This window comes from Cnephaeus nilssonii (genome assembly GCF_951640355.1).
Source record: "Cnephaeus nilssonii genome assembly, chromosome: 13".
Classification (NCBI taxonomy): domain Eukaryota; kingdom Metazoa; phylum Chordata; class Mammalia; order Chiroptera; family Vespertilionidae; genus Cnephaeus; species Cnephaeus nilssonii.
Genome location: NC_137084.1, coordinates 76826358 through 76849188, shown reverse-complemented (window position 1 = coordinate 76849188; position 22831 = coordinate 76826358). Strand labels below are relative to the sequence as shown.

Here is a 22831-nt window from a genome sequence, read left to right as displayed (position 1 = left end):
TTCAATGTGTCTGGTCTAATTTTTGACATGTAGGTAATTGATTTTCACATTAAGTGGTTAAGTGCAGGGACAGCTAATGTATGTATAAGCTCTTAGTACAGATACATTTTGATTTTATAAAATAGATAAAATCAGGACTGAGTTCAGAAGGGTATAATCTAATGCTTTAAGTTCAAGGAGTTACTGAAGACCTCATGTTGGGATATGGCACATAGCAAGATGAAAGTGTGGTCTGGCTCTGTTAGATATTTAACTCCAATCCTGAGGTTTGTGTGAATGTAGTTATGGTGTCTCAGGGCATGGTCTACAAGAGGGGTTGACATGATAGGAATGTGTTGCAAGGAATACTCATCACCTGTGCAGAAGCCCTGGAATACATGGGAAATGATCACTACTGATAGCTGATCTAAAACCAAGTTTATAGAAAAATCTAGGATAATTAACGTCCATCTCAAATAATTTCCAGTTTTGAGGAAAAAAGATTTTGGCAAGATTCAAATTTAAACACAGTTCATTTTAAGTTAATGCTCTTCCTGGGCCAAGTTTTGCTTTTTTTGCAGGGAGGAGGAAGAGGTGATGAGGAGGAAGAGGTGATGTTTTTATGAATGTAAAATCCATTGAAGGCCTGACCAGTGTGGTTAAGCATCGACCCATGAACCAGGAGGTCACGGTTTGATTCCTGGTCAGGACATATGCCCAGGTTTTAGGCTCTATCCCCAGTAGGAGGTGTGCAAGAGGCAGCCGATCGATGATTGATTCTACCTCTTCCTCCCTTCCTCTCTGAAATCAATAAAAACATTTCTAAAAAATTTAAAAGAAAAGAAAAAGAAAAACCCCTTGAAATAATATGTGAAAATGTTTTGGGATAACTAGGACATTAATTTAACATTTAAACATTAAGTATGTTAGATCTTGATATGCATTTTATTAGTGAGTACACAAATACATAGTTGCTGACATGAGTACAAGAGTAGAGATTCAACCAGTTCTATGTGGTTATGGGAGTTTCTAGGAAATAAGTTTTGACTGATTTTGCAGAAGAAAAGGCTAAAGTACCTCCCAAGTGTTTTGAGGGATGAGAATGTAATAGGTTTGTTAATTTTAGGACATCATACAATTTTAGAACTTGTTTAAATGATAAATTATCATATTGCTAGAAGGATTCAAATCCAGGTCAGGTTTAAGAAAATTATGTTTTGCCCTAGCTGGTTTGGCTTAGTGGCTAGAGCGTTGGCCTGTGACTGAAGGGTTTGGGGTTTGATTCTGGTCAAGGGCACATTGCCCGGCTTGCGGGCTGGAGCCCCAGTAGGAGGCATGCAGGAGGCCGCTGAGCAATGATTCTCATCATTGATGTTTCTATCTCTTTTCCTTTCTGAAATCAATAAAAATATATTAAAAAAAGAAAATTACGTTTTTAAATGTAACATCTATTATTTCTAGTACAACTATGACATCAGTTTCTAAATTAAAAAGTTTTAAAATAAGAATTTATTTAAAGACTTTATGTTGAGCCCTGGCCAGTTTGGCTAGTGTCGGCAAACTCATTAGCCAACAGAGCCAAATATCAACAGTACAACGATTGAAATTTCTTTTGAGCCAAATTTTTTAAACTTCTAACGCCACTTCTTCAAAATAGACTCGCCCAGGCCATGGTATTTTGTGGAAGAGCCACACTCGAGGGGCCAAAGAGCCGCAGTTTACCGACCACGGGGCTAGTGGATAGAACACCAACCTGTGGTCTGAAGGGTCCCCATTTGATTCTAGTCAAGGGCACATATCTCAGTTGCAGACTTGATCCCTGGGGCCATGTGGGGGAGGCAACCAATTTATGTGACATTGATGTTTGTCTCTCCCCCTCCCTTCCACTCTCTCTAAAAATCAATGGAGCCCTACCTGGTTTAGCTCAGTGGATAGAACATTGACCTGCGGACCGAAGGGTCCCAGTCAAGGGCTCGATCCCCAGTGGAGGGCGTGCAGGATGCAACCAATCAGTGATTCTCTCATCGATGTTTCTATCCCTCTTTCTTCCTCTCTGAAATCAATAAAAATACTTTTTTTAAAAAATCAATGGAAAAATTTCCTGGGGTGAAGATTAGCAACAAAAAAAAGACTATGATGAACTAGAAACTAATCACAAGGAAGTTGTTTTGTATCTAGAAAAGATAATTAAGGGATGTTTATAGTTTGATGTGAGCATTGCTTTGGATATAAATTGGAAAGTTGATACATTTGTATTGAACAACTATCTTACAACTTAGATGAATGGAGTTGAAAAGTATATCACCTCTGTATTTTTAAAAATTAATCTCTTAGGCCTGGTTAGTATGGCTCAGTGGTTGAGTATCAGCCCATGAACCAGGAGGTCACAGTTCGATTACTGGTCAGGGCACATTCCTGGGTTTCTGGGCTCGATCCCCAGTAGGGAGCATGCAGGAGGCAGCCAAACAATGATTCTCATTGATATTTCCCTCTCTGAAATCAACAAAAACAAGTTTTTAAAAGTTATTTTCTTAGGAGAAAGGTACTTGTCCCAAAGACACTTGTCCTTTTTCTTAAAATAGAGTTGGATGTATTTTGCATCTTATGTGTAATAATATCCAATTACTAATCCAAAGGAAAGTCCATATGTGCTATTAAAAGTCCTGCCTGGGTAGCTGGGACTCCTGCTAGAGCTGTTTTATGGAAGTACAGAGGTTCACAGAACCATAGGTTTGCATATTCTTACATTGGCCTTGTATCGTTATTGCTGGAGGAAACTTGACTGCTATACCCCTCATAATAAAAAACATGCACAGTCTGGGATTTGGTTCTGATGCAAAAATTTACTAGAGACAATCTTTTTTTTCAACCAGTAAACTGAGAATTCTCACATGTTATTGGAAACAAATACAATTTTCCCAAATGGTATTACTTAAGATATCTTCAAAACAAGTATATCATGACAATACTATTTTTAGTAATTTTTGCTTGATGCCAAATTGTTTTTGAGAAGGAGAAAATTTTTTTTTAAGAACAGTTGAGAAAATCTCATTCCATTAAAAGGAACTCTTAGAAAAAAAAAAGGAACTCTTAGAAAATTTGAAACTAGTGTGTAAGATACACCAATACCTCTTCACCCATAATAAAGGTCCTATAATTCACATAACTTTAGCACTGAAAACCCAAAACAAATAATGCTCTTGACTTACACCAATGGCATTGTGACAATCAATGTAGCTTTCTCTTTGATAAATTTTGCTGTAGTCATTTCAGTATCCACAGATTCTGGAAGATTCAGATGCAATCTGTACTTCTCAGAGACCTCAATCAATAAATCATCCTAAGAATAATAAACCAAGATAGATTTTAAAAGATAAACATAGGAAAGCATTTACTGGTTAAAATGAGTGTTGTTGGATTTCTGTTCCCAGTTATTTACTCCTTTTCCATAAGAAGAGGATCTCAACTTATTGTCGTGTGACTTGCAGTGAGCAATAACGTTACTGTTGTAAATCCCTGAGCTTTTGAGATTTGTTATTGCTGTTGAAAACGTCAAAAGTTAACTGAGCAGTAGCAGAAGATGGGTGTTGTCATCCCAAATTACATGAATTTACTTTGGGGCAGACAAAGCAAACAGCAAGGAAACTTTTTTTTTTAAAAATATATTTTATTGATTTTTTCAGAGAGGAAGGGAGAGGGATAGAGAGCTAGAAACATCAATGAGAGAGAAACATCGATCAGCTGCCTCCTGCACACCTCCCACTGGGGATGTGCCCGCAACCAATGTATGTGCCCTTGACCGGAATCGAACCTGGGACCTTTCAGTCCGCAGGCTGACGCTCTATCCACTGAGCCAAACCGGTTTCAGCAGCAAGGAAACTTACTGGAGACTGGAAAGATGGTTGACCCATGTTTTATAGTGATAAAGCCCTTAGTTCAGTGATGGCGAACCTATGACACGCGTGTCAGCACTGACACGCATAGCCATTTCTGATGACACGCGGCCGCATGCCAAGGATGAAACATTTGCTGCTCCTGAGGATGAAACATTTGCGAAATAATGTTTTTTCCTTGAAGTGACACACTACCCGAGTTATGCTCAGTTTTTTGGCGAAGTTTGACACAACAAGCTCAAAAGGTTGCCCATCACTGCCCTAAGAACTAGAACAAGACAGGGATACCCACTTTCACCACTCCTGTTTGACACAGTACTGGAAGTGCTAGCCATAGTGATCAGACAAGAAGAAATAAAAGGCATCCAAATTGGAAAAGAAGTAGTAAAGATGTCATTATTCGTAGATGCCATGATATTGTACATAGAAAACCCTAAAGACTCGATCAAAAAACTACTAAATTTATTAAATGAATTTGGCAATGTAGCAGGATACAAAATTAACACTAAGAAATCTATGGGTTTATAAACCAATAATGACTCACAGAAAGAGAAACAAACAAACAATCCCATTTACCATTACAACAAAAAAATAAAGATACCTAGGAATAAACTTAACTAAGGAGGTAAAAGACCTGTACTCGAAAAACTATAGGACATTGAAAAAAGAGATAGAGGAAGACATAAACAAATGGAAGAATATACCGTGGTCATGGATTGGTAGAATCAACATCATTAAAATGTCCATACTACCCAAAACAATCTATAGATTCAATGCAATCCCCATTAAAACACCAACGGCATATTTCACAGACCTAGAACAAACTCTCCAAAAATTCATATGGAATAAAAAAAGAACCTGAATACCTGCAGCTATCTTAAGAAAGAAGAACAAAGTTGGAGGGATCACAATTCCAGATATCAAGCTGTATTACAAAGCCACTGTTCTCAAAACTGCCTGGTATTGGCACAAGAACAGACATATAGACGAATGGAACAGAACAGAAAACCCAGAAATCGACCCAAGCCATTATGCTCAATTAATATTTGACAAAGGAGGTAAGAGCATACAATGGAGTCAAGACAATCTCTTCAATAAATGGTGCTGGGAAAATTGAACAGATACATGCAAAAAAATGAAACTAGACCACCAACTCACACCATACACAAAAATAAACTCAAAATGGATAAAGGACTTAAACGTAAGATGGGAAACCATAAAAATCAAAGAAGAATCCATAGGCAGCAAAATATCAGACATATGTCATATCAATATCTACCACTACAGCTCCTAGGGCAGTGATGACGAACCTATGACACGCGTGTCAGCACTGACATGCGTAGCCATTTCTGATGACACGCAGCCGCTAAGGCGGCCGCATGCCGAGGATGAAACATTTGCGAAATAATGTTTTTTCCTCAAAGTGACACACTACCCGAGTTATGCTCAGTTTTTTGGCGAAGTTTGACACACCAAGCTGAAAAGGTTGCCCATCACTGCCTTAGTTAAAACTTATCACAATTATTTGGAAGACAAATTACCTAGTAAATTTGTGGCATTAGGTACAGAAGTGGTAAAATAAAATGTTGGTGGCATGCATTGGTTTTATGGGCTACGTTTAACAAGGTGTGACAAAAAGAGATGAACTTAAAGACTAGAATGTACCAGTTTGCAGAGTTGAAAGGGAATATATACAGAGCCAAGAAGTTCTAAGACTTGACAGAAATGCAACTAATTTCTTTTTCAACCAGTAAAGGATAAAATTGAGGTTATTATTTTTACCAATGAAGGCTGATTAAGATAGCTGAGAGGCAAAGACTAAATCACAAATCTTTTACTTGTGTTAAAATTTCTACCTGGGTTAAGGTGGACCTCAATAAATCTTTCCATTTGACTCAAATGACAGCTATTAAGTAAAAAAGGACAAGCCATTAGAAAATGGACCTGTCTAAAAAAGACTTGTAGGGTATAGCACTGAGTGGAATTAAATAAAATATTACCAGCCTGGACTAAACCTAATTTAAAATAATCTTTGGACCCCAAACATTCTATGGGCATGACGCAGGCTGAGTAAATTGCTCAGCATCTAAAGATGGCATATTCTACATCACCCATTCTACATGAACCTCCCAAAGAATGGAGCTGAAGGTAATGGGAAACAATGAGGCTAGGCAAGACAGGAATCTGTAATGGCCCTAAGTGAGAACATCCTCCACATGCAGAATACCTGTCTACCAGGATGTCAGCATTGCTGTGCACCAGTAACTGCTGTGGGCCTCATATTTTTACCATTCCTGAATTGAGACTGTTAATAGTGACTGTCTTCTCCCCATTTAACATTGTATGGTGTATGGGATTATGGGAATAGATAACTTGTGCTTGCAATTCATAGGTCTGGTTCAAGAGGCGCAAAATGCAAATTATGATGGCAAAATCCTGTACTTTGGAGTCTGATACTAGAATTGGAGGTGTCTTTCTTGGGGAAAGATACAAATATTTGTGAGGAAGTGAGTGGACTGTGGTAGACTATAGGATTGTTGCCAATTATTTGAACTCTGAAAAAGGATTATATGTATATCCCTGCCATGTGACTCCCTATGACTACTCTTGAGAATAGTCTTCCCTGCCCTATCAATGTAGGACTTGGCCTAGTGACTTACTTTAGCCAGTAGGATGTGAATAAAAGTGATATATGCCATGTCTGAGGAAGTTTTAGGATCCATTGCATGGTTTGGCCATTTCTATTTTCCCTCTCCAGAAGAATGAAATAGGTCAGATAGGAATTGCTTCTTCATCTGTATCTTAAAATGTGTATTATCAAGCAGAGCCCTAGCCAGTTTCACTGAGTGGATAGAGCATTAGCCCTCGGACTGAATGATCCCAGGTTCGATTCTGGTTAAGGGCACCTATTGCTGTTGCAGGCTCCATCCCCAGCCCTGGTCAGGGTGCACGTGGAAGGCAACCAACCCATGTGTCTCTCTTTCATTGATGTTTTTCCCTGTCTCTCCCCTCCTTCTCACTCTCTCTAAAAAAATCAATGGAAAAATATCCTTGGGTGAGGATTAACAAAAAAAAAAAAAGATTTGTTGAGCAGAGCAGGCCTACCTGACATGTAACCTGAGCAAATTACTGTAAGCTACTGAGATTGCGGAGTTAGTCAATACAGCATAACATAGTGACCATTGACTGATACAAATTTACAATAGCATCTACTCAACCTACCTCAGAAACACTAAGGTCACAGAGAGATACTGAATTAATACCAGGTAATTCAACTTTTAATTCAATTTTCAGTGGTTTCTCATTCTGATCTGCCACCGTTTTTAATTCATAGGCTGGTCTCTTCATCTCCACCTGGATCTCTGTACTGGAAATCTCTTCTATCAGGCACCCCTTTTTGCTTGAAACTTGGTCTTTTGGCAGTAAAAGTTGAGCGGAGTGATCTGAATTGCTCAGAGTGCTGCTGCTTATCTGTTCAAGGGTTAGTTCTTTATGGAAAAAAAGGGGGGGGGGAATAAAATCACAAAATTAATCAACAACATAAACTACTATCAGTGCTATCAGGCTACTAGCTGCAATATATGTAGTGCTAGCCAAGATGGCAGATAAAGCTGCAGCTAATTGAGTTTGGGAATCTTAACCTTTTGCACTCGGATGTCGAGTGTGACTCGACACGGTTAGCATTAGAATAAAGGAATCGAGAAAAAAGCAAGCGAGTGCAAAGGGTGAAAAGAATCTTAAACCAAAAAGATTTCAAAGCTTAAAAGTTTGCAGGATTTAAAAATGTTTAAGGACATGCTAATATTTCTAATATCTAATCTTTATCTTTTTCTATTTTAAGTTGTTCATCTTTTAAAATTGAGATTTCTAGTTTGCAAAATGCACACAAGATACAAAAATTGTAAATCAATATAATTTTCCATCTACATTCATTAACTTACCTTTTCTCGTTTTCTCTCTTAAATCTGTGGGGCCAGTTTGGATTCCCATCAGATTTTGTTTCATCCTTTGAATGCTTCCTTTTATTTTAAATTTGGTAATATGGTAAATGTGTGAGAGAGTGAACTGGAGTTGTTCCTCAATGCATTTCATGGCCATCTGTATTAATTGATCTTTTTTCACTTGGTCCTTTTCTGCTGCCTGGAGAACATCAGGATTGTAGGCAACATCGATGACCGTGTAGACATCTGCGTGTGTAAAAAAGAAAAGAAAAGAAAAAAAGATAGACATTTATGCATGAGATTCAGAGGGTGTGAAATGAAGACAACTTGTTTCACTAATGATATTGTCAGGTAATATATTAAGCCATAATCCTGATAAACCTAGAAAGTATAAATTCTATTCCTATATTTTTCAGAAGCAATAATAAGGATGATATATACACAATTTCAATGAGGGAATTTTTTGGCATTTTATATAGGTTAAAAACAGTTTATATTATTAGACAAGCAGTAATAAAAACTTTTTAAATGAGTAGCTTTGTTTTTTTCTAAATATATTTTTATTGATTTCAAAGAGGAAGTGGGAGAGACAGATATAAACATCAATGATGAGAGAATCATTGACCAGGCTCCTTCATACCCCACACTGGGGATTGAGCCTCAACCTGGGATCGAACCTCCTGGTTCATAGGTCAACACTCAACCACTGAGCCACGCTGGCCGGCCAACAGTATTCATTTTATATAAAGGTTATACTTATTAGTCATTAGCTACATTATAACCAAATAAAAATATTTTACATGCAATGTCTTTTACCAAGTAAAATCTGGTTCATGCTATTCCCAATAAAAATTTTTAAACGTTTTCTGTCCCACAATTCTATGTACCTGATGTTTCAGACATATCTTCTGGTCTGCCAACACTCAGGGGTACTGGATGAGTGGTTGATTGGGGAGCTGGAATCCTTTTCCACTGACATAGGTTGATAAAAAGTGTTTTTTCTTTAGGTTTCTAGAAATCAAATGATTTCACATATCAAATATATTTCAAAATAATATCCTAAAAGCAACACCTCACAGAATTTGAAGAGTGAGAATTTTAGGTTCCAAGTAAGTTATTACTTGTATTAAAACTGTGTTTGAGAAATTATACTGCTACCTGATTTTCCCAAAGCTCTTCCTCAAGAATCCAGTTGCTCCGCCCAGAGGAACTGGGAGGAGGAAGGGGGAATCGATCTAAGCAGCTGCTCCAGTTTTTTCTTTTTTACCGTCTTTCACCACTTTCTTATCCCCACAACCAAATAAGTCCTCTTTATTTGAAAAATATCCAATTCTCTGATTCTCTATTAAATCATACATTACTTTTATTTTCATTCTATCAGAAAAATGGCTCATTTTGAGGTCTCCAAAATATATAAAATATGAATTTCCCATTTTTACTCCTTCAATGCAATCTCCTGCACTACATTTCACTTTCCATCTAGAATGGCAGTTTCCCTCAGCGTTAAAGTAACAGTAGCTAAAGGGAAGCTATTCTCCGGTGACTGCAGGATCATTTCATTCCGGACCTCCCATCCAAGGGCACCAACTCTACATACCAAGATTCTTGTTTGTAGACAGAGCTGTGGTTCTGGGGCAGCACAAAGCTGTTTGCCCTCTTTCAGCTGCTGTTGAATGAAGTTCTTATAGCTTTCAGGGTTACTTTCAGCCAGATCATCTAGTAGGTTCCAGAACTGAGTAACTTGGGTAAGCAGACCGTTTGAGGATGACTCCATGATTGAGGTGAATAGGCCTCTTAAGTCTGAGGAAAGACATGACTTAAGTAAAAATAATCTGTGTAGCTGTTGATTCATTTCTTCTTTTGGGAGAGGAGGAACAGGTCAGGAATTGTTTTGGTGAAGTTAGCTGTTTCTAAAACACTGTAGATCAGCACCACTTTATCTTTTCCTTATTCTAGTATCCCTTCCTAAATTCTCAAGCTGTCCTCTCAGATAATAAGGCCTTACCTCCTCTAGACCCTAACAAGCCCTGAGGGGCCAGAGTACTCATTTAAGTCTGTGTTTCCAGGTAGTTTCCTTTTTCCAACACCTGGGTTTTGGCTGACTGGTGCCCTAACCAGTCTGGAAATTGCCAGACTTCCTCAATCCTCAGCATAGCTTAGTAGTTAAAAGCATGGACTTGCGCTGGCTGGTGTGCCTCAGTTGGTTGAGCGGTGTCCCATGCACCAAAAGGTTTCAGGGCCCTTGCTGGTTTGGCTCAGTGGATAGAGCCTCGGCCTGTGGACTGAAGGATCCCCGGTTCGATTCCAGTCAAAGGGCACATGCCCGGGTTGCTGGCTTGATCCCCAGTAGGGGGCGTGCAGGAGGCAGCTCATCAATGATTCTATCTCTCCTTCTCCCGAACTCTCTGAAGTCAATAAAAATATATATTTTTAAAAATAGATTTTATTGATTTTTACAGAGAGGAAGGGAGAGGGAGAGTTACAAACATCGATGAGAGAGAAACATTGGTCAGCTGCCTCCTGCACACGCCCTACTGGGGATGTGCCCGCAACCAAGGTACATGCCCTTGACCAGAATCGAACCTGGGACCCTTCAGTCCGCAGGCCGACGCTCTATCCACTGAGCCAAACCGGTTAGGGCAATAAAAATATATCTTAAAAAAAAAACTCTCAAAAAAACAAAAGGTTGCAGGTTCGATTCTCCATCAGTACTCATGCAGGAGGCAGCCGATAAATATTTCTCTCTCACATCGATGGTTCTCTCCCTCCCTCCTCCTTCCTGTCTCTCTGAAATCAATAAAGACATAAAAAAAGAAAAAACCATGGACTCTGCTAGATTCCAATCTTAGCTCTATCACTTACTGGCTGTGTGCCCATGAGCAATTAATTTATGTATGTGCCTCAGTTTATTCTCCTCAAAATGAAGACGATAATACCAATCTCCTGGGGTTACCGTGAGGATTAAGAGGCTGGAACACTTACTTGGTCAACACTATGACAGTAATAATATCCTCTCTGTCTTGAGACAAGTTCCCTCGCACCTTCCTCCCCCAACTGGAAGGAGTCCCAGAGCACCCACAGAATGAGGAAGAGGAGGTTTGGGTTCTTCGAACACTACACTAGGGTTAGACTAAGGGGGAAACTTAACTAATGGACAGCCGTTCAGAGGTCTGCGAACCCACCTCTCGGTCTCTTGACAAACGGCGACGCCTGTTACCAGGGTAACCAGACTGGGTAGCACCTAATGGAGTCCGGAGGGCTCCCGGCAGAAGTTCTTTCCACTTCCAGTTCCGGAATCTCCCCGCTCCGCGGCGGGCCTCGCTTCTCAGCTGAGCCCGACCCCCTTTTCCAGGAAGGCGCCCGCCGCCCTTCGGCACCAGTGGACCTCTCGAGAGTCCTGGAAACCCTCCCTGTGGACGTCTCCGAGTCCTCTGTTGGTGGGAAGAATTTCTCGGGAGCACGACTTCCGGCCTGAACGGGAAGCTTGCTCCCTTTTCTCCCAGTCCTCTTCCTCCCCCCACCCCCGCCACGCGAGGCCGCGGTGCACGGTATGGGTGTGTTTGTGTGTATTTGTGTGGGGAGGGCGTGTGGCGGGAAGGTGACCGGGAGCTTCTTGGCCGCTGGGGAGCAGGGATCCCGGTGACCAAGATGGGGGTGTTTTCTCTGTCTTCCACTTGGAAGCCTCAGCTCCCCCTTCAGGCACTTTAGATACTTCTTGGGGCCCAGTCCCAAGTGTCCCCCCCCATTGGGAGCGAAACCCAATCCCCGGGACCATCCCCGAGGAGCGTGAGCGGGGAATGCCACAGCCGACCCGGGCGCCCGGCCTCCTCGCCGGCGCAGCCTCCGGCCTCAGGCCGGACCGATCCCCGGCGTGGGTCTGGCCCGAGGAAAGGGTAGCCGTGGCCTGGGGCACGGGTGCGGGCAGAATAACCGGTGGGAAGGCTGCGTTTTCACGAAGGACTCGGGTGAAGCTGCACAGCTGCCTTTGAGCACTGACTCCTTGGCTTCCTGGGTCGGAGGAGATCTTGTAATGGAGTGGTTCTTCGTCTCACACTAACAAGATGCCCGATTTCCTCAGGATCGAGGGGTGAGTGAGTGGTGGGGTGGTTGCACAAAGCCCCTGCTAGCTACACAGTGAATAGCCCTGCCATCTGTGTTTTGGAGGCTTCTATACAAAATAGAAAATAAAATTCCCCTGAATGGAGACATTTAGGGCGTCTCTGTATTTGAGGGTTTTGTTTCTGTTGACATTTGTGGCCCCCGATACTCTCAAATCCAGATAATTGCTTCATCACAAACTTAACTTTGAGATTGCAGAGTTGATTTTTAACCTGGACCTTGTTTGCCTTGGACTATGTGGCCTGAGATAAGTTATGGCTTTAAGGGAATTTTATCTACTAATTAGGAATGAAGATACTCATGTCCTATACAACATAGAGTTATTTTGAGGAGTAAATAGTGTCATTTCAAAGAATTCCATTGTACACTAGCTCCGTTCATCCTCATATTTCTGTGGTCAGGAATTTCCCCCTTTTAATATTGAAGAAAAAACTATTACCCAAGACTTCTGAGTGCTAAGTGATCTTTTCTTTGCCTCATGCTTCTTTATAATATTGTAATAAAATATAAGGTAATAAAGGACATTTTTATTTTTAAATATTTGTTGATTCATTTCAGATTGAAGAATGTCCCGGGTTCCACTGGGGAAAGTCCTCCTAAGGAATGTCATCCGGCATACAGATGCTCACAATAAGGTGAGCAGTACTACCTAGTTATTCCTCCACACTTAATGAGGGCACACAGTGTGGCAAGCGTTATTTTGGTCCTGTTGGGAGATACAAAGATGAATAAAATAGATAATTGCAATATAGCTTGATAATTACTAAATAGAGACATGTAAAATGTTTTCGTGCACTAAGGAAGGAACAATGAAATCTGCCTTGGGGAATTAGGAAAGGCTTCACAGAATGGGTGGTATTTGAGGCACTAATATTTGAACGAGTTCTTGATGAACAGGTTCAAGATTTCCAGGTGTAAAAAATCATTCTGTACAGAGAGAAAATCATGTACTAACATATAGCAATAAGAAAGTGCATGAAGCACTGGGGGCATGGCAAGAAATTGTGTGCATCCAGAAAGTAGTGAAATGTGGGGGCTAGTGACAGAAGATGAGGCCAGTGTGGATTATGATGTTTGGAGATTAGATTTTTTTCCTCTAGGCAATAAGTAAACCATCAAATATATATATATTTAATTTTTAAAATAGGTTTTTATTGATTTCAGAGAAAGGCAGGGAGAGGGAGAGCTAAAAACATCTATGGGAAACATGGATGGGTTGAGTCTTGCATGCCTCCTACTGGATTGAGCCTGCAACTTGGGCATGTGCCCTGACTGGGAATTGAACAGGTGACCTGGTGCATGGGACAATGCTCAACTGAGTCATACTGGCTGGGAAACCATCAAATATTTTTAAGCTGAGTGTGACTTGATTATATTTTAGAAAGATGATATTTTAATTGGATAGGTGATAGAGCAAATGGGGTGAACAGTAGAGAGACCAATTAGGAAGCAATTGCAATGTTCCAGGTGAGAGATGATGAGGGGGCGGGGGTTCACATGAAAGCAGTGACAGTAGGGATGAAGAGAGGAATTTAGGAGGCAGAATCCAAAGAACTTGGTGACTGATTGGATGGTGGCGATAATTATGGAATCAAATGTTACTATCTTGTGTGCCTAGGTGAATGATGATGATAGGAAACAAAAGAAAGGGACAAGTATGATGGGAAATGTAATTCGTTTGGTGTTGATGGTGAAGAACTTATAGGATGTCCAAACAGTTGGAAATTCTGACTTGGAGCAAAGGAGAAATGTTGAGACTTGGTATGTAGGAAATGACAGGGGTCATGAGAGTAGATGAGGTCACCTAGGAGAACACATATAATGAAAAGAGGGCCATGGACCCTTGTTTGGTTTTCTTTGGTGAACTGTATATTCCTAGTTTGGTCTTAAAAGGTATTACTGTAATGTCACCTGATAATTTGATTGTGAGTGAGGTTATAACTGTTATCTAAGTAGCCTCTGCAATTGCATTAAACCACCCCTAGTTGAATGGTGAACTTAGATTTGAAAGTGGTGGCTAAAAAGATAATCTAGCACAGATTTAACAAAATATTACAGGATTTATTTATTTTTGAATAATTACTTTGTTAAGGCAATTTATGAAACTATTTATTTATTTATTTAAAATATATTTTATTGATTTTTTTACAGAGAGAAGGGAGGGGGATAGAGAGTTAGATACATCTATCAGTTGCCTCCTGCACACCCCCCACTGGGGATGTGCCCGCAACCAAGGTACATGCCCTTGACCGGAATCAAACCTGGGACCCTTCAGTCCACAGGCCAACATTCTATCCACTGAGCCAAACCAGTTAGGGCTATTTGTTATTATTATTATTATTTTTAATCCTCACCCGAGGATATTTTTCTATTGATTTTCAGAGAGAGTGGAAGAGAGAGGGAAAGAGAGAAAGATCAATGTGAGAGAAATACATTGATTGGTTGCCTCCTGCACGTGCCCTGACCAGGGCCTGAGCCGGGGAGGAGCTGCAGCTGAGGTACATGCCCTTGAATGAAATCAAACCTGGGACCTTTCGGTCCGAAGGCCATTGCTCTATCCATTGAGCCAAACAAGCTAAGGCAATAGGAGGATTTAGAAATAAAACATATTCTTATTTTTTGGTAATTTGTAATCTGATTCTCTAGAAATTCCCTAGCAATTCTCATGTTTTTTATTTTGTTTTTAATAAAAATTAGGATGTTGTGAAAACCCTGAAAGTTTAAAGACCTGTCCTTACTAGCTTTTTGACTTTGGTAAAATTTGAGCTTTTGTTTCTTCTCAGAATATAATAATGGCATCTTGCTTTGCTTTCCTCATAAGATTGCTTAAGGTTTAATTGAGATGATACATTTAAAATGACAAAGCATTTTAGAAACACAAGGGATTATCATTTGGTAATTGCAACATAATTACAAAATTGATAAGGTTCTAAGTGTGTCTATGTAAGGGTTAAAAAATTTTGTTGCTACCCTAACCGGTTTGGCTCAGTGGATAGAGCGTCGGCCTTTGGACTGAAGGGTCCCAGGTTCGATTCTGGTCAAGGGCATGTACCTTGGTTGCAGGCACATCCCCAGTCAGGGGTGTGCAGGAGGCAGCTGATCAATGTTTCTCTCTCATCGATGTTTCTAACTCTCTATCCCTCTCCCTTCCTCTCTGTAAAAAATCAATAAAATATATTAAAAAAAAAAAGAATGGACAAACTTTCTAAAAAAAATTTTTTTTGTTGCTGCAGAATTCTGCATATTTGAGATTTACTGGGTCAGCTTGTTTAATCACATTGAGAAATCAGAATTAATTTCCCAGGTTCTTGGTCATAACCCAGTCTATAATCCCATAATTAGTGCAGACTGTATTTTCAGTTACTTTTTTGTGATGTAAAGTGTTATTTTCAGTAACTTATTTTAATTTCTTTTCTTTAAAAAAAAAAATCTAGATTCAGGAGGAATCAGATATGTGGAAAATAAGAGAACTGGAGAAACAGATGGAAGATGCTTACCGGGGGAACAAAAGGAAAATGTTGCCCAGCAGTTCAAGGTGAAGTTGAAACTCAGAGAACCAAAATAATTCTCATCTTATTCAAAATAATCGATTTTGGTTTAAAATCATTTTGGTATGCTAAAGATCCATGATTTAGTTTTGTGAGTCCTTAAGCATTCATTCCCTCTTTCATAAACCTAGACCCAAGTATAAAGATAATGGCTATCATGCATATGATCCCACTCTTTGTACTTATTTGCAATAGAGAATTTTAAAAGTCTACCTTGAACAATTGTAAACATTAAGGATTCTGTGGATTCTGACCTTATCTGATGGCTTTTAATCTTAGATTTTCTATTTGTATCTTATGGTTGCTTAGCTGATCATATACTCTTTTTCCTTATTAGTCTTTCATTCTCTCTTCCAGTCTTTTTTTAATTTTTGAATTTTTTTCTCTCAGCCTCTTCTTTACCCCATCTACTCACTATCTTCGCCAAATCACAGTCTTTCACATTACCTTTTTATTAATTTGAGTGTAAATATAAGGGATTATGCAGGCTTAGTTGTCATATCTGTAGTGGTATAGGAATGTCTGAGTATTTCGAACATTTGTTGGGCCCTTTATTTTTTTATTTTATTTTATTTTTTTTAATATATTTTATTGATTTTTTACAGAGAGGAAGGGAGAGGGACAGAGAGCCAGAAACATCGATGAGAGAGAATCATCGACCAGCTGCCTCCTGCACACCCCCCACCAGGGATGTGCCCGCAGCCAATGTACATGCCCCTGACCGGAATCGAACCCGGGACCCCTCAGTCCGCAGACCGACGCTCTATCCACTGAGCCAAACCGGTTTCGGCTGTTGGGCCCTTTAGTGTACAGCTGTATGTATGAAAAATGACTCAAAGTAGTAATGCTGATTCTAAAGCCACCAGGGGAATAATTAACACATTGCAGACGGATCACGAGAATTCTCGTGTTTTCTGTTCTAAGGCTTGTGACCAATCACGATATTAAGAAGATATTAGTTTGTAAGAACATATAATTAATAACTTCAAAATGCATTGGGTATTTAATTTTAAAGCGTGCCTTTAACATTTACGTAAAACGTTTTTTGTACTCGTTCAATAGAAACTTATCCTGACCACTGGGTAAACCTAGAAATAAAACTACTGGTCCACAGTGTGTTAATAGTGAGATATTTAAGGAGAGAGAGTGTGCCTTCAGAGTATGTGGGCTTTGGAGTATGCCTGGCTTTGTGTAAATGGCTTTAGACAAGAAAGTATGTAGAGTATCCGTGGTAAAGAAAGCAGAGTTTCAACATAAAAATATATTTTTCAGTCCGTTTTTTTCTCTGATGGTTCTTTGAGAATTTAGAAGTACTGTTAGTGCAGATGATTTATTTTGTGTTGGTTGTTCAGTTTCTAGTGGCACCTCCAGGAACAAAATATTGTTCTTTTTTGTTTTTTGTTAATCCTCACCCCAAGGATATTTTTCCATTGATTTTCATTGAGAGTGGAAGGGAGGGGGAGAGACACACAGAGAGAAACATCAATGTGAGAGAGACACATTGATTGGTTGCCTCCCGCACATGCCCCAACCAATGCTGGGGATTGAACCTGCAATTGAGGTAGTTGCCCTTGACCGGAATGGAACCGGCCACCCTTGTCTGTGGGCCAATGCTCTAACCGACCAGGGCCAAAATAGTTCTTTTTTTAAAAAAATATATTTTATTGATTTTTTTTTTTTACAGAGAGGAAGGGAAAGGGATAGAGAGTTAGAAACATCGATGAGAGAGAAACATTGATCAGCTGCCTCCTGCACACCCACTACTGGGGCTCGAGCCCACAACCTGGGCATGTGCCCTTGATTGGAATTGAACCCTGGACCCTTCAATCTGCAGGCTGATGCTCTGTTCACTGAGCCAAACCAGCCAGGGCTTGTTCTTCTTGAGTGAACTATTAATGCCTTTCATGGTGAATAAATCTTCAAACATAATCTCTTTAAGGGCAGGGATTCTGATAGTCTCATTTGCATTATATTCTCAGTAGCTAGAACATACTTGACACATAGGAATCCTTAAACATTTTTGATAAACAATTAGCTAGCTTTAGTGACTGGTTAGTGGATATTGTAAGTATGGGCTGAATCAATGGTTTTCAACTGATTTTCTACCCCAATGTACTCATGGGTTAGGACTTACTCCCATTGTTACTATGACCTCACTACAGCAAGTTGCTGGTTTTCCCGGAAGGGAGTGTATTTAGAATTTAGGATAGTTTGCAATGTCCCCAGCTGCGATTATGCTCTGCTTCCCACTTTGCTTGCCTTCCTAGTTGAGAATTAGCGAGTGAGCTACAGCATGCCACAGTCCAGAAGTTGTTTCCTTTATATTCTTCAATAGGGTGGGTAATAATGGTCAGATTTTCATTGGACAACTGTACAAATTTACAGCGAGGAATAGACCATGTCTTTTTTACATGATTTAAAAAAACATTATCAGGTTGTTTTGTTCTCCCTCTTAGCTTGTTCAATGAGTTTTGTGCATGATGTTCCATAAAGTAACTATATATTGTTTCCAAATCTAAAAATCCTTCTGTTTCCTCATATAGCCGGATGCGTAGTGATGGTTTTGATGAAGAAAGTCAAAGAGACAATTGGAGGCCAAGGAATGAAATTTCTGAGGCACTGGAAGATGATTTTCTTAAGGCTAAATCCTGGAACAAGAAGTTTTATGATTATGAAGCTAACATGCCAGACAGGTTTGTGTCTAAATTCTTGTGGCCATTAATAATATTTGGCATGAGAATGTGAACTTAAAACGTAATTATCTCTACAAAAACTTGTACACAAATGTTCACAGCGTAATTATTCAGTGTGGCCAAAAAAATGGAAACCCAAATGTCTATATTAGCTGATGAATGAATAAACAAATTGTGGTATATGGAACGGTAATGGAATGTTATCTGGCAGTAAAAGGCATAAAGTACTGATAACATGCTATAATATGGATGAACCTTGAAAACATTATGGTAGGTGAAAAGAGCCAGACATAAAAGGCCATTTGTTATATGATCCTATTTACATATGTCTAGAATAGGCAAATCCATAGAGACAGAAAGTAGGTAAGTGGTTGCCATGAGCTACACGAGAGGGAGGAATGGAGAGTGACTGCTAAATGCAGTTTCTTTTTGGGGTGATGAAAATGTTCTGAAGTAAGATAGTGGTGATGGTTGCACAACTCTGAATATACTAAAAGCCACTGACTTGCACACTTTAATAGGGTGACTTTTATGAATTACATTTCAATAGTTATTATTTTAAAAAAATATATTTTATTGATTTTTTTACAGAGAGGAAGGGAGAGGGAGAGAGAGTTAGAAACATCGATGAGAGAGAAACATCAGTCAACTGCCTCCATACCTCCTACTGGGGATGTGCCCGCAACCAAGATACATGCCCTTGACTGGAATTGAACCTGGGACCCTTGAGTCCGCAGGCCGACGCTCTATCCACTGAGCCAAACCGGTTAGGGCATTTTTAAAAAATATATTTTTATTGATTTCAGAGAGAAAGGGAGAGGGAGATAGAAACATCAATGATGAGAATCATTGATCGGTTGCCTCCTGCACGCCCCCTACTGGGGATCGAGCCCACAACCTGGGCATGTGCCGTTGAGCAGAATCGAACCCGGGACCCTTCAATCCACATGCCGATGCTCTATCCACTGAGCCAAACCAGCTAGGGCTCGATAGTTATTTTTAAAAAATTGTACCAATGTAGACAACATTATGTTAGGAAGTGTTTTTGGAGAAGTACTTCACAGCTAAAGAGAGCAGATTATAAGTTTTCTTAAGGAAGAGAATGGCAAGTTTTCTTACAAATCGACAAAGGAATTCTTTGTGTCTGAAATAATAGTGTGCAGCACAGAAAAATAGCCAACTAAGTTTACTGGGCTGTGTGGGGTTGGCTTTACCATATCTCTCTCTCTCTATATTTTTTTTGTTCTGTGTGTCTGTGTGTGCATGCATTCCTAAGTCTGTCTAATTTAATTTTCAAAAACATATGCACTGCTTTAACAATATGTATAATAAAATGTCATCTTACAGATGGGGTCACAGTGGTTATAAAGAGTTATACCCTGAAGAATTTGAAACAGACAGGTAAGACAAGTAGGCTTACTGGAAAAAAAAAGTTAGAAACTAAGCTTAGTAGTACAAAGTCTGAACTGTAAATTGAGTTCAAGCGCAGTTTTTACAAAGCATGTAACATTTGCCATTAAAAATGTAACCAAAGAATAATCGGCAATTTAGATGGAAGGTGATAGGTATTTTGCCTTTCCCTGATTGATGTTTGACATATCTATAGCACTTGTTTTTTTAAAATATGTTTTTGTTGATTTGAGAGAGGAAGGGAAAGGAGAGAAACATCCATCAGCTGCCTCCTGCATGCCCTGTACTGGGGATCAAGCCTGCAACCCTGGGCATGTGCCCTGACTGGGAATCAAACTGGTAACCTCTTGGTGCATGAGAGGGTGCCCAACCAATTGAGTCACACTGGCCAGGACTATAGCACTTAGGTCTTTATATTAGTAGTGTCCCATATAGTAATTCAGTATGGCAGATTAGAATTTTTTTTCAAATTAAAAATTCTTACATAATTTTAAAGAGAACAGTTTTCTACCTATCAGATTGGCAAAAAAGTATTTTTTATAATGCCCAGTGTTGCTAACACTAGTGATAAGCAGATCTTAATATACTTTTTTCCCGAGTCCAATGCTTTTTAATGATTTTAGTGTTGTTTTACAGATTAGAATTTTTATGTTCATTTTAAAGATGAGGAAATAAAAACTCAGTTATTAAGTCTCATAGTAACCCTATGTCAAAGCTGTTTTAAAATTTAGATGTTAACCCTAACTTTCTATCTAGAATGCAGAATATTAAAATAGAAATATTTTTATTTTCTATAGTAAGGAGTTTCTCTTTTTTATTAGTGATCATCAAGATATTACCAATGGAAAAAAAAGATCTCCCCAGGAAAAATCATCTACCCATGAATCTCACAAACACAAGAAATCAAAGAAATCCCACAAAAAAAAGCAGAAAAAGAAGTCACACAAAAAACAGAAGAAAAGCAAAAAAGAAGTCACAGATATAACAGCCGATTCCTCAAACGAGTTCTCAGAAGAAACTGGGGCTTCTAGTACCAGGAAACAACCACATAAGCGTAAGAAAAAATCAAGGAAAAAGTCTCTCAAAAAGTCTGCTCTAGTTTTAGAGGCAGAAAGTGACACTTCTCAGTCCGATGATTCAGCATCCAGCAGTTCTGAGGAAAGAGACACTAAGAAAACCAAAAGGGAAAAAAAAGATAAAGTCAGTATTCCTGTAGTTAGCAATGAAATACCGGAGAGGACAAAAACAAACAAACGCACAAATTGGAAAGTGGCTACAGATGAGAGGTCTGCTGAGAGTTCGGAGGATGACTAAATGAGAAAGTCTTCAGTTCCCACTGACTTGGATATTGACAGCTCCTGCGCCTGGGGGCTTTGCTGAGGACTCGGGTGTAGCACAGGGGCCTGAGAGCCGAGTTGTCCTGTGCCATCTGTACATTCTGACAGACTTGTCTTCTATTTTGGCCTGTTAAACTTGATCCTTTTATTGTTAATAGGGAATCTGGTATTTTGTTATGAAGGTTTCTTGAAGAGATTATTTTTTGCAGTTAATTACATTTAGCGTAGAGTGTATATACAGCAAATTTAAAGGACCCAGGAAGCAGAATCCAATAATGACCTGGGTATGCCAGTTAGAATGTTGAGTTTGGGGAAAGCGAAGGCTGGGATCACGAGGTAGATTGGAACCAGTGCTGTGCAGAATGTACATAAGGGAACATTGCTCTTGTTTGGTTTATATCACAGGTGCCACTTGACTTTGTCTCAGCCTTGGTGCTTTGATCTTCCTGTATTTTGGCCCCATTGGTCTGGTCGTTTAAAGGGGAAATGAGCGTAAGAACAAATATTTCACCTTTACAACACCCATAGACAGCTGTTATCAGCAGAGACTAGGGTTCTCTGTTCAATTTTCCTGCTGGACAGGGACTGTAGCTATACTCAGTATACCCATAAACATGGTAATTGGCTAGTAAATGGTTTTCTAGTTCCATTGCTGTATATTGCCTAAATGGACATGTGTTCAAATATTATTTCCTTTAGGTAAGTCTTTAACAAATGGGGAGTTTTTTTTCATGCTAATGATGCTCTGAACGGGTTTCAGGGCAGCATCTGCCATTTAAATGTCTTCCTTGTTCATTTTGAAATCTGTTAATGAACTTTAGATTTTCCCTGAAACTAGGTTGAATCAAATCCAAAATGAAAGACTTCTCAGGGACATATCTACTTCTTTTCCAGCCTGCCTTTGGATTAAAGCACCAAGCAAAGACCATGTTATTTCCTTTTGCTATATGTGTAATTCTTACTATGTTAATTCATAACAAGTCAAAATAACACTGAAAGAAGACAAGCTAATTTTTCATTATGGCAGAAGATCAAGTGACATATTGTTTTTCTTAGTTGTCACTTCATGGGCTGAGTAAAAAGCTTGAAAACTCACTTGTCTTGGTTCTGCCACTAATTGGTTATGTGGTCTGGAGTAGGTAAGTTAACCTCTCTGGCCTTCCTTTGTACCACGTGTAATACGCAAATACTTCATGGTGATATGACATTATAGGTCACCAGCAATAGAATATAACTATGACATCATTCCATGAGGTGGTAAATTTTATAGTTCTGCTAAATCTGTTCTTTACAGAACAGATTTCTAACAAAATGTTTGGTCAGGAAGTACATGGTTGGCTAGAGGGTCCCGATCCCAATTACAAGCAGGTGCTACCTTTGGGGCTATTTATTTGAAATATTAACACTTTGGTACTCAACTGTCAATGTTCAATGGTATATATTTTTACCTTTGGGATTAGTGGGGACCCAAGGGAGGAAGAGCAGTCTATAATTACTACCTCTTAACCTAAAGCAGTTTTGTTCTTGGAGCAAGTGAAATCTTTGTCGGAGGGAGTGTTCACTTTTTTTTTCTTTTAAACATTGTTTCTGTGCTATCAAAGTACTGAGTCTCAGCACAGACTCAGGAGAATGGGTGAGTGGGACAAGGCATCTCCAGGAAGTTGGTTCTGTTTAGGTCTTGACCTTCCCTTCCTCCCATAGTAGCAGAACTCTCTTTCCCAATGAATACACATCTTGTTTTGTTTTTTGCCATGTTTACCTTTCCTTGGTCATGTATAAGCAATAAAGCTGTTTTCTGTTCTTCACCTTTCTCAACCCTAAATTTTCTTCTATGCCTTAGACTAAGGCTCTGATGTTTCTTCCAGCCCCTTAAATACCATTTGCACTACTAGCCCTGGAACATATTTAGTC

The 22831-nt window shown here is 39.4% G+C and overlaps 2 protein-coding genes across 5 annotated transcripts; one reads left to right on the top strand and one right to left on the bottom strand.

Annotated features, from left to right (window-relative positions):
• Positions 1–1330: 1330 nt before the first annotated feature.
• PIH1D2 (PIH1 domain containing 2) lies at positions 1331–11124 on the bottom strand. Of its 2 annotated transcripts, none has more exons than XM_079788630.1 (7): positions 10996–11124; positions 9411–9613; positions 8701–8824; positions 7814–8059; positions 7095–7360; positions 3189–3319; positions 1331–2032 (listed from the first exon to the last, which is right to left on the bottom strand). In XM_079788630.1, the coding sequence occupies exons 2-7, from the start codon at positions 9585–9587 to the stop codon at positions 1945–1947; spliced, it is 1032 nt and encodes a 343-aa protein (XP_079644756.1). In that variant the 5' UTR covers positions 9588–9613; positions 10996–11124; the 3' UTR covers positions 1331–1944. The 2 variants fall into 2 exon arrangements, with proteins under 2 accessions (XP_079644756.1, XP_079644757.1); XM_079788631.1 differs by lacking the exon at positions 10996–11124 and adding an exon at positions 10796–10916.
• A 135-nt stretch (positions 11125–11259) lies between these two features.
• NKAPD1 (NKAP domain containing 1) lies at positions 11260–22725 on the top strand. Of its 3 annotated transcripts, XM_079788633.1 has the most exons (7): positions 11312–11361; positions 11772–11900; positions 12491–12567; positions 15367–15467; positions 18024–18173; positions 19521–19574; positions 20405–22725. In XM_079788633.1, exons 3-7 carry the CDS (start codon positions 12499–12501, stop codon positions 20895–20897), a joined length of 867 nt encoding a protein of 288 aa, XP_079644759.1. In that variant the 5' UTR covers positions 11312–11361; positions 11772–11900; positions 12491–12498; the 3' UTR covers positions 20898–22725. The 3 variants fall into 3 exon arrangements, with proteins under 3 accessions (XP_079644760.1, XP_079644759.1, XP_079644758.1); XM_079788634.1 differs by lacking the exon at positions 11772–11900 and having other exon boundaries at positions 11260–11361; XM_079788632.1 differs by having other exon boundaries at positions 11331–11900.
• Positions 22726–22831: the final 106 nt, after the last annotated feature.

Coding starts and splice junctions, on each gene's coding strand:
- NKAPD1 (XM_079788634.1), top strand. CDS start 12,499: ATGTCCCGGGTTCCACTGGGGAAAGTCCTCCTAAGGAATGTCATCCGG. Junction 18,174..19,520: donor GAAGCTAACATGCCAGACAG/GTTTGTGTCTAA, acceptor GTCATCTTACAG/ATGGGGTCACAGTGGTTATA. Junction 19,575..20,404: donor GAAGAATTTGAAACAGACAG/GTAAGACAAGTA, acceptor CTTTTTTATTAG/TGATCATCAAGATATTACCA.
- PIH1D2 (XM_079788630.1), bottom strand. CDS start 9,587: ATGGAGTCATCCTCAAACGGTCTGCTTACCCAAGTTACTCAGTTCTGG. Junction 3,320..7,094: donor GTGACCTTAGTGTTTCTGAG/GTAGGTTGAGTA, acceptor TATTATTCTTAG/GATGATTTATTGATTGAGGT. Junction 2,033..3,188: donor ATTGTCACAATGCCATTGGT/GTAAGTCAAGAG, acceptor TATTGATTTCAG/AGAGGAAGAAAGAGGGATAG.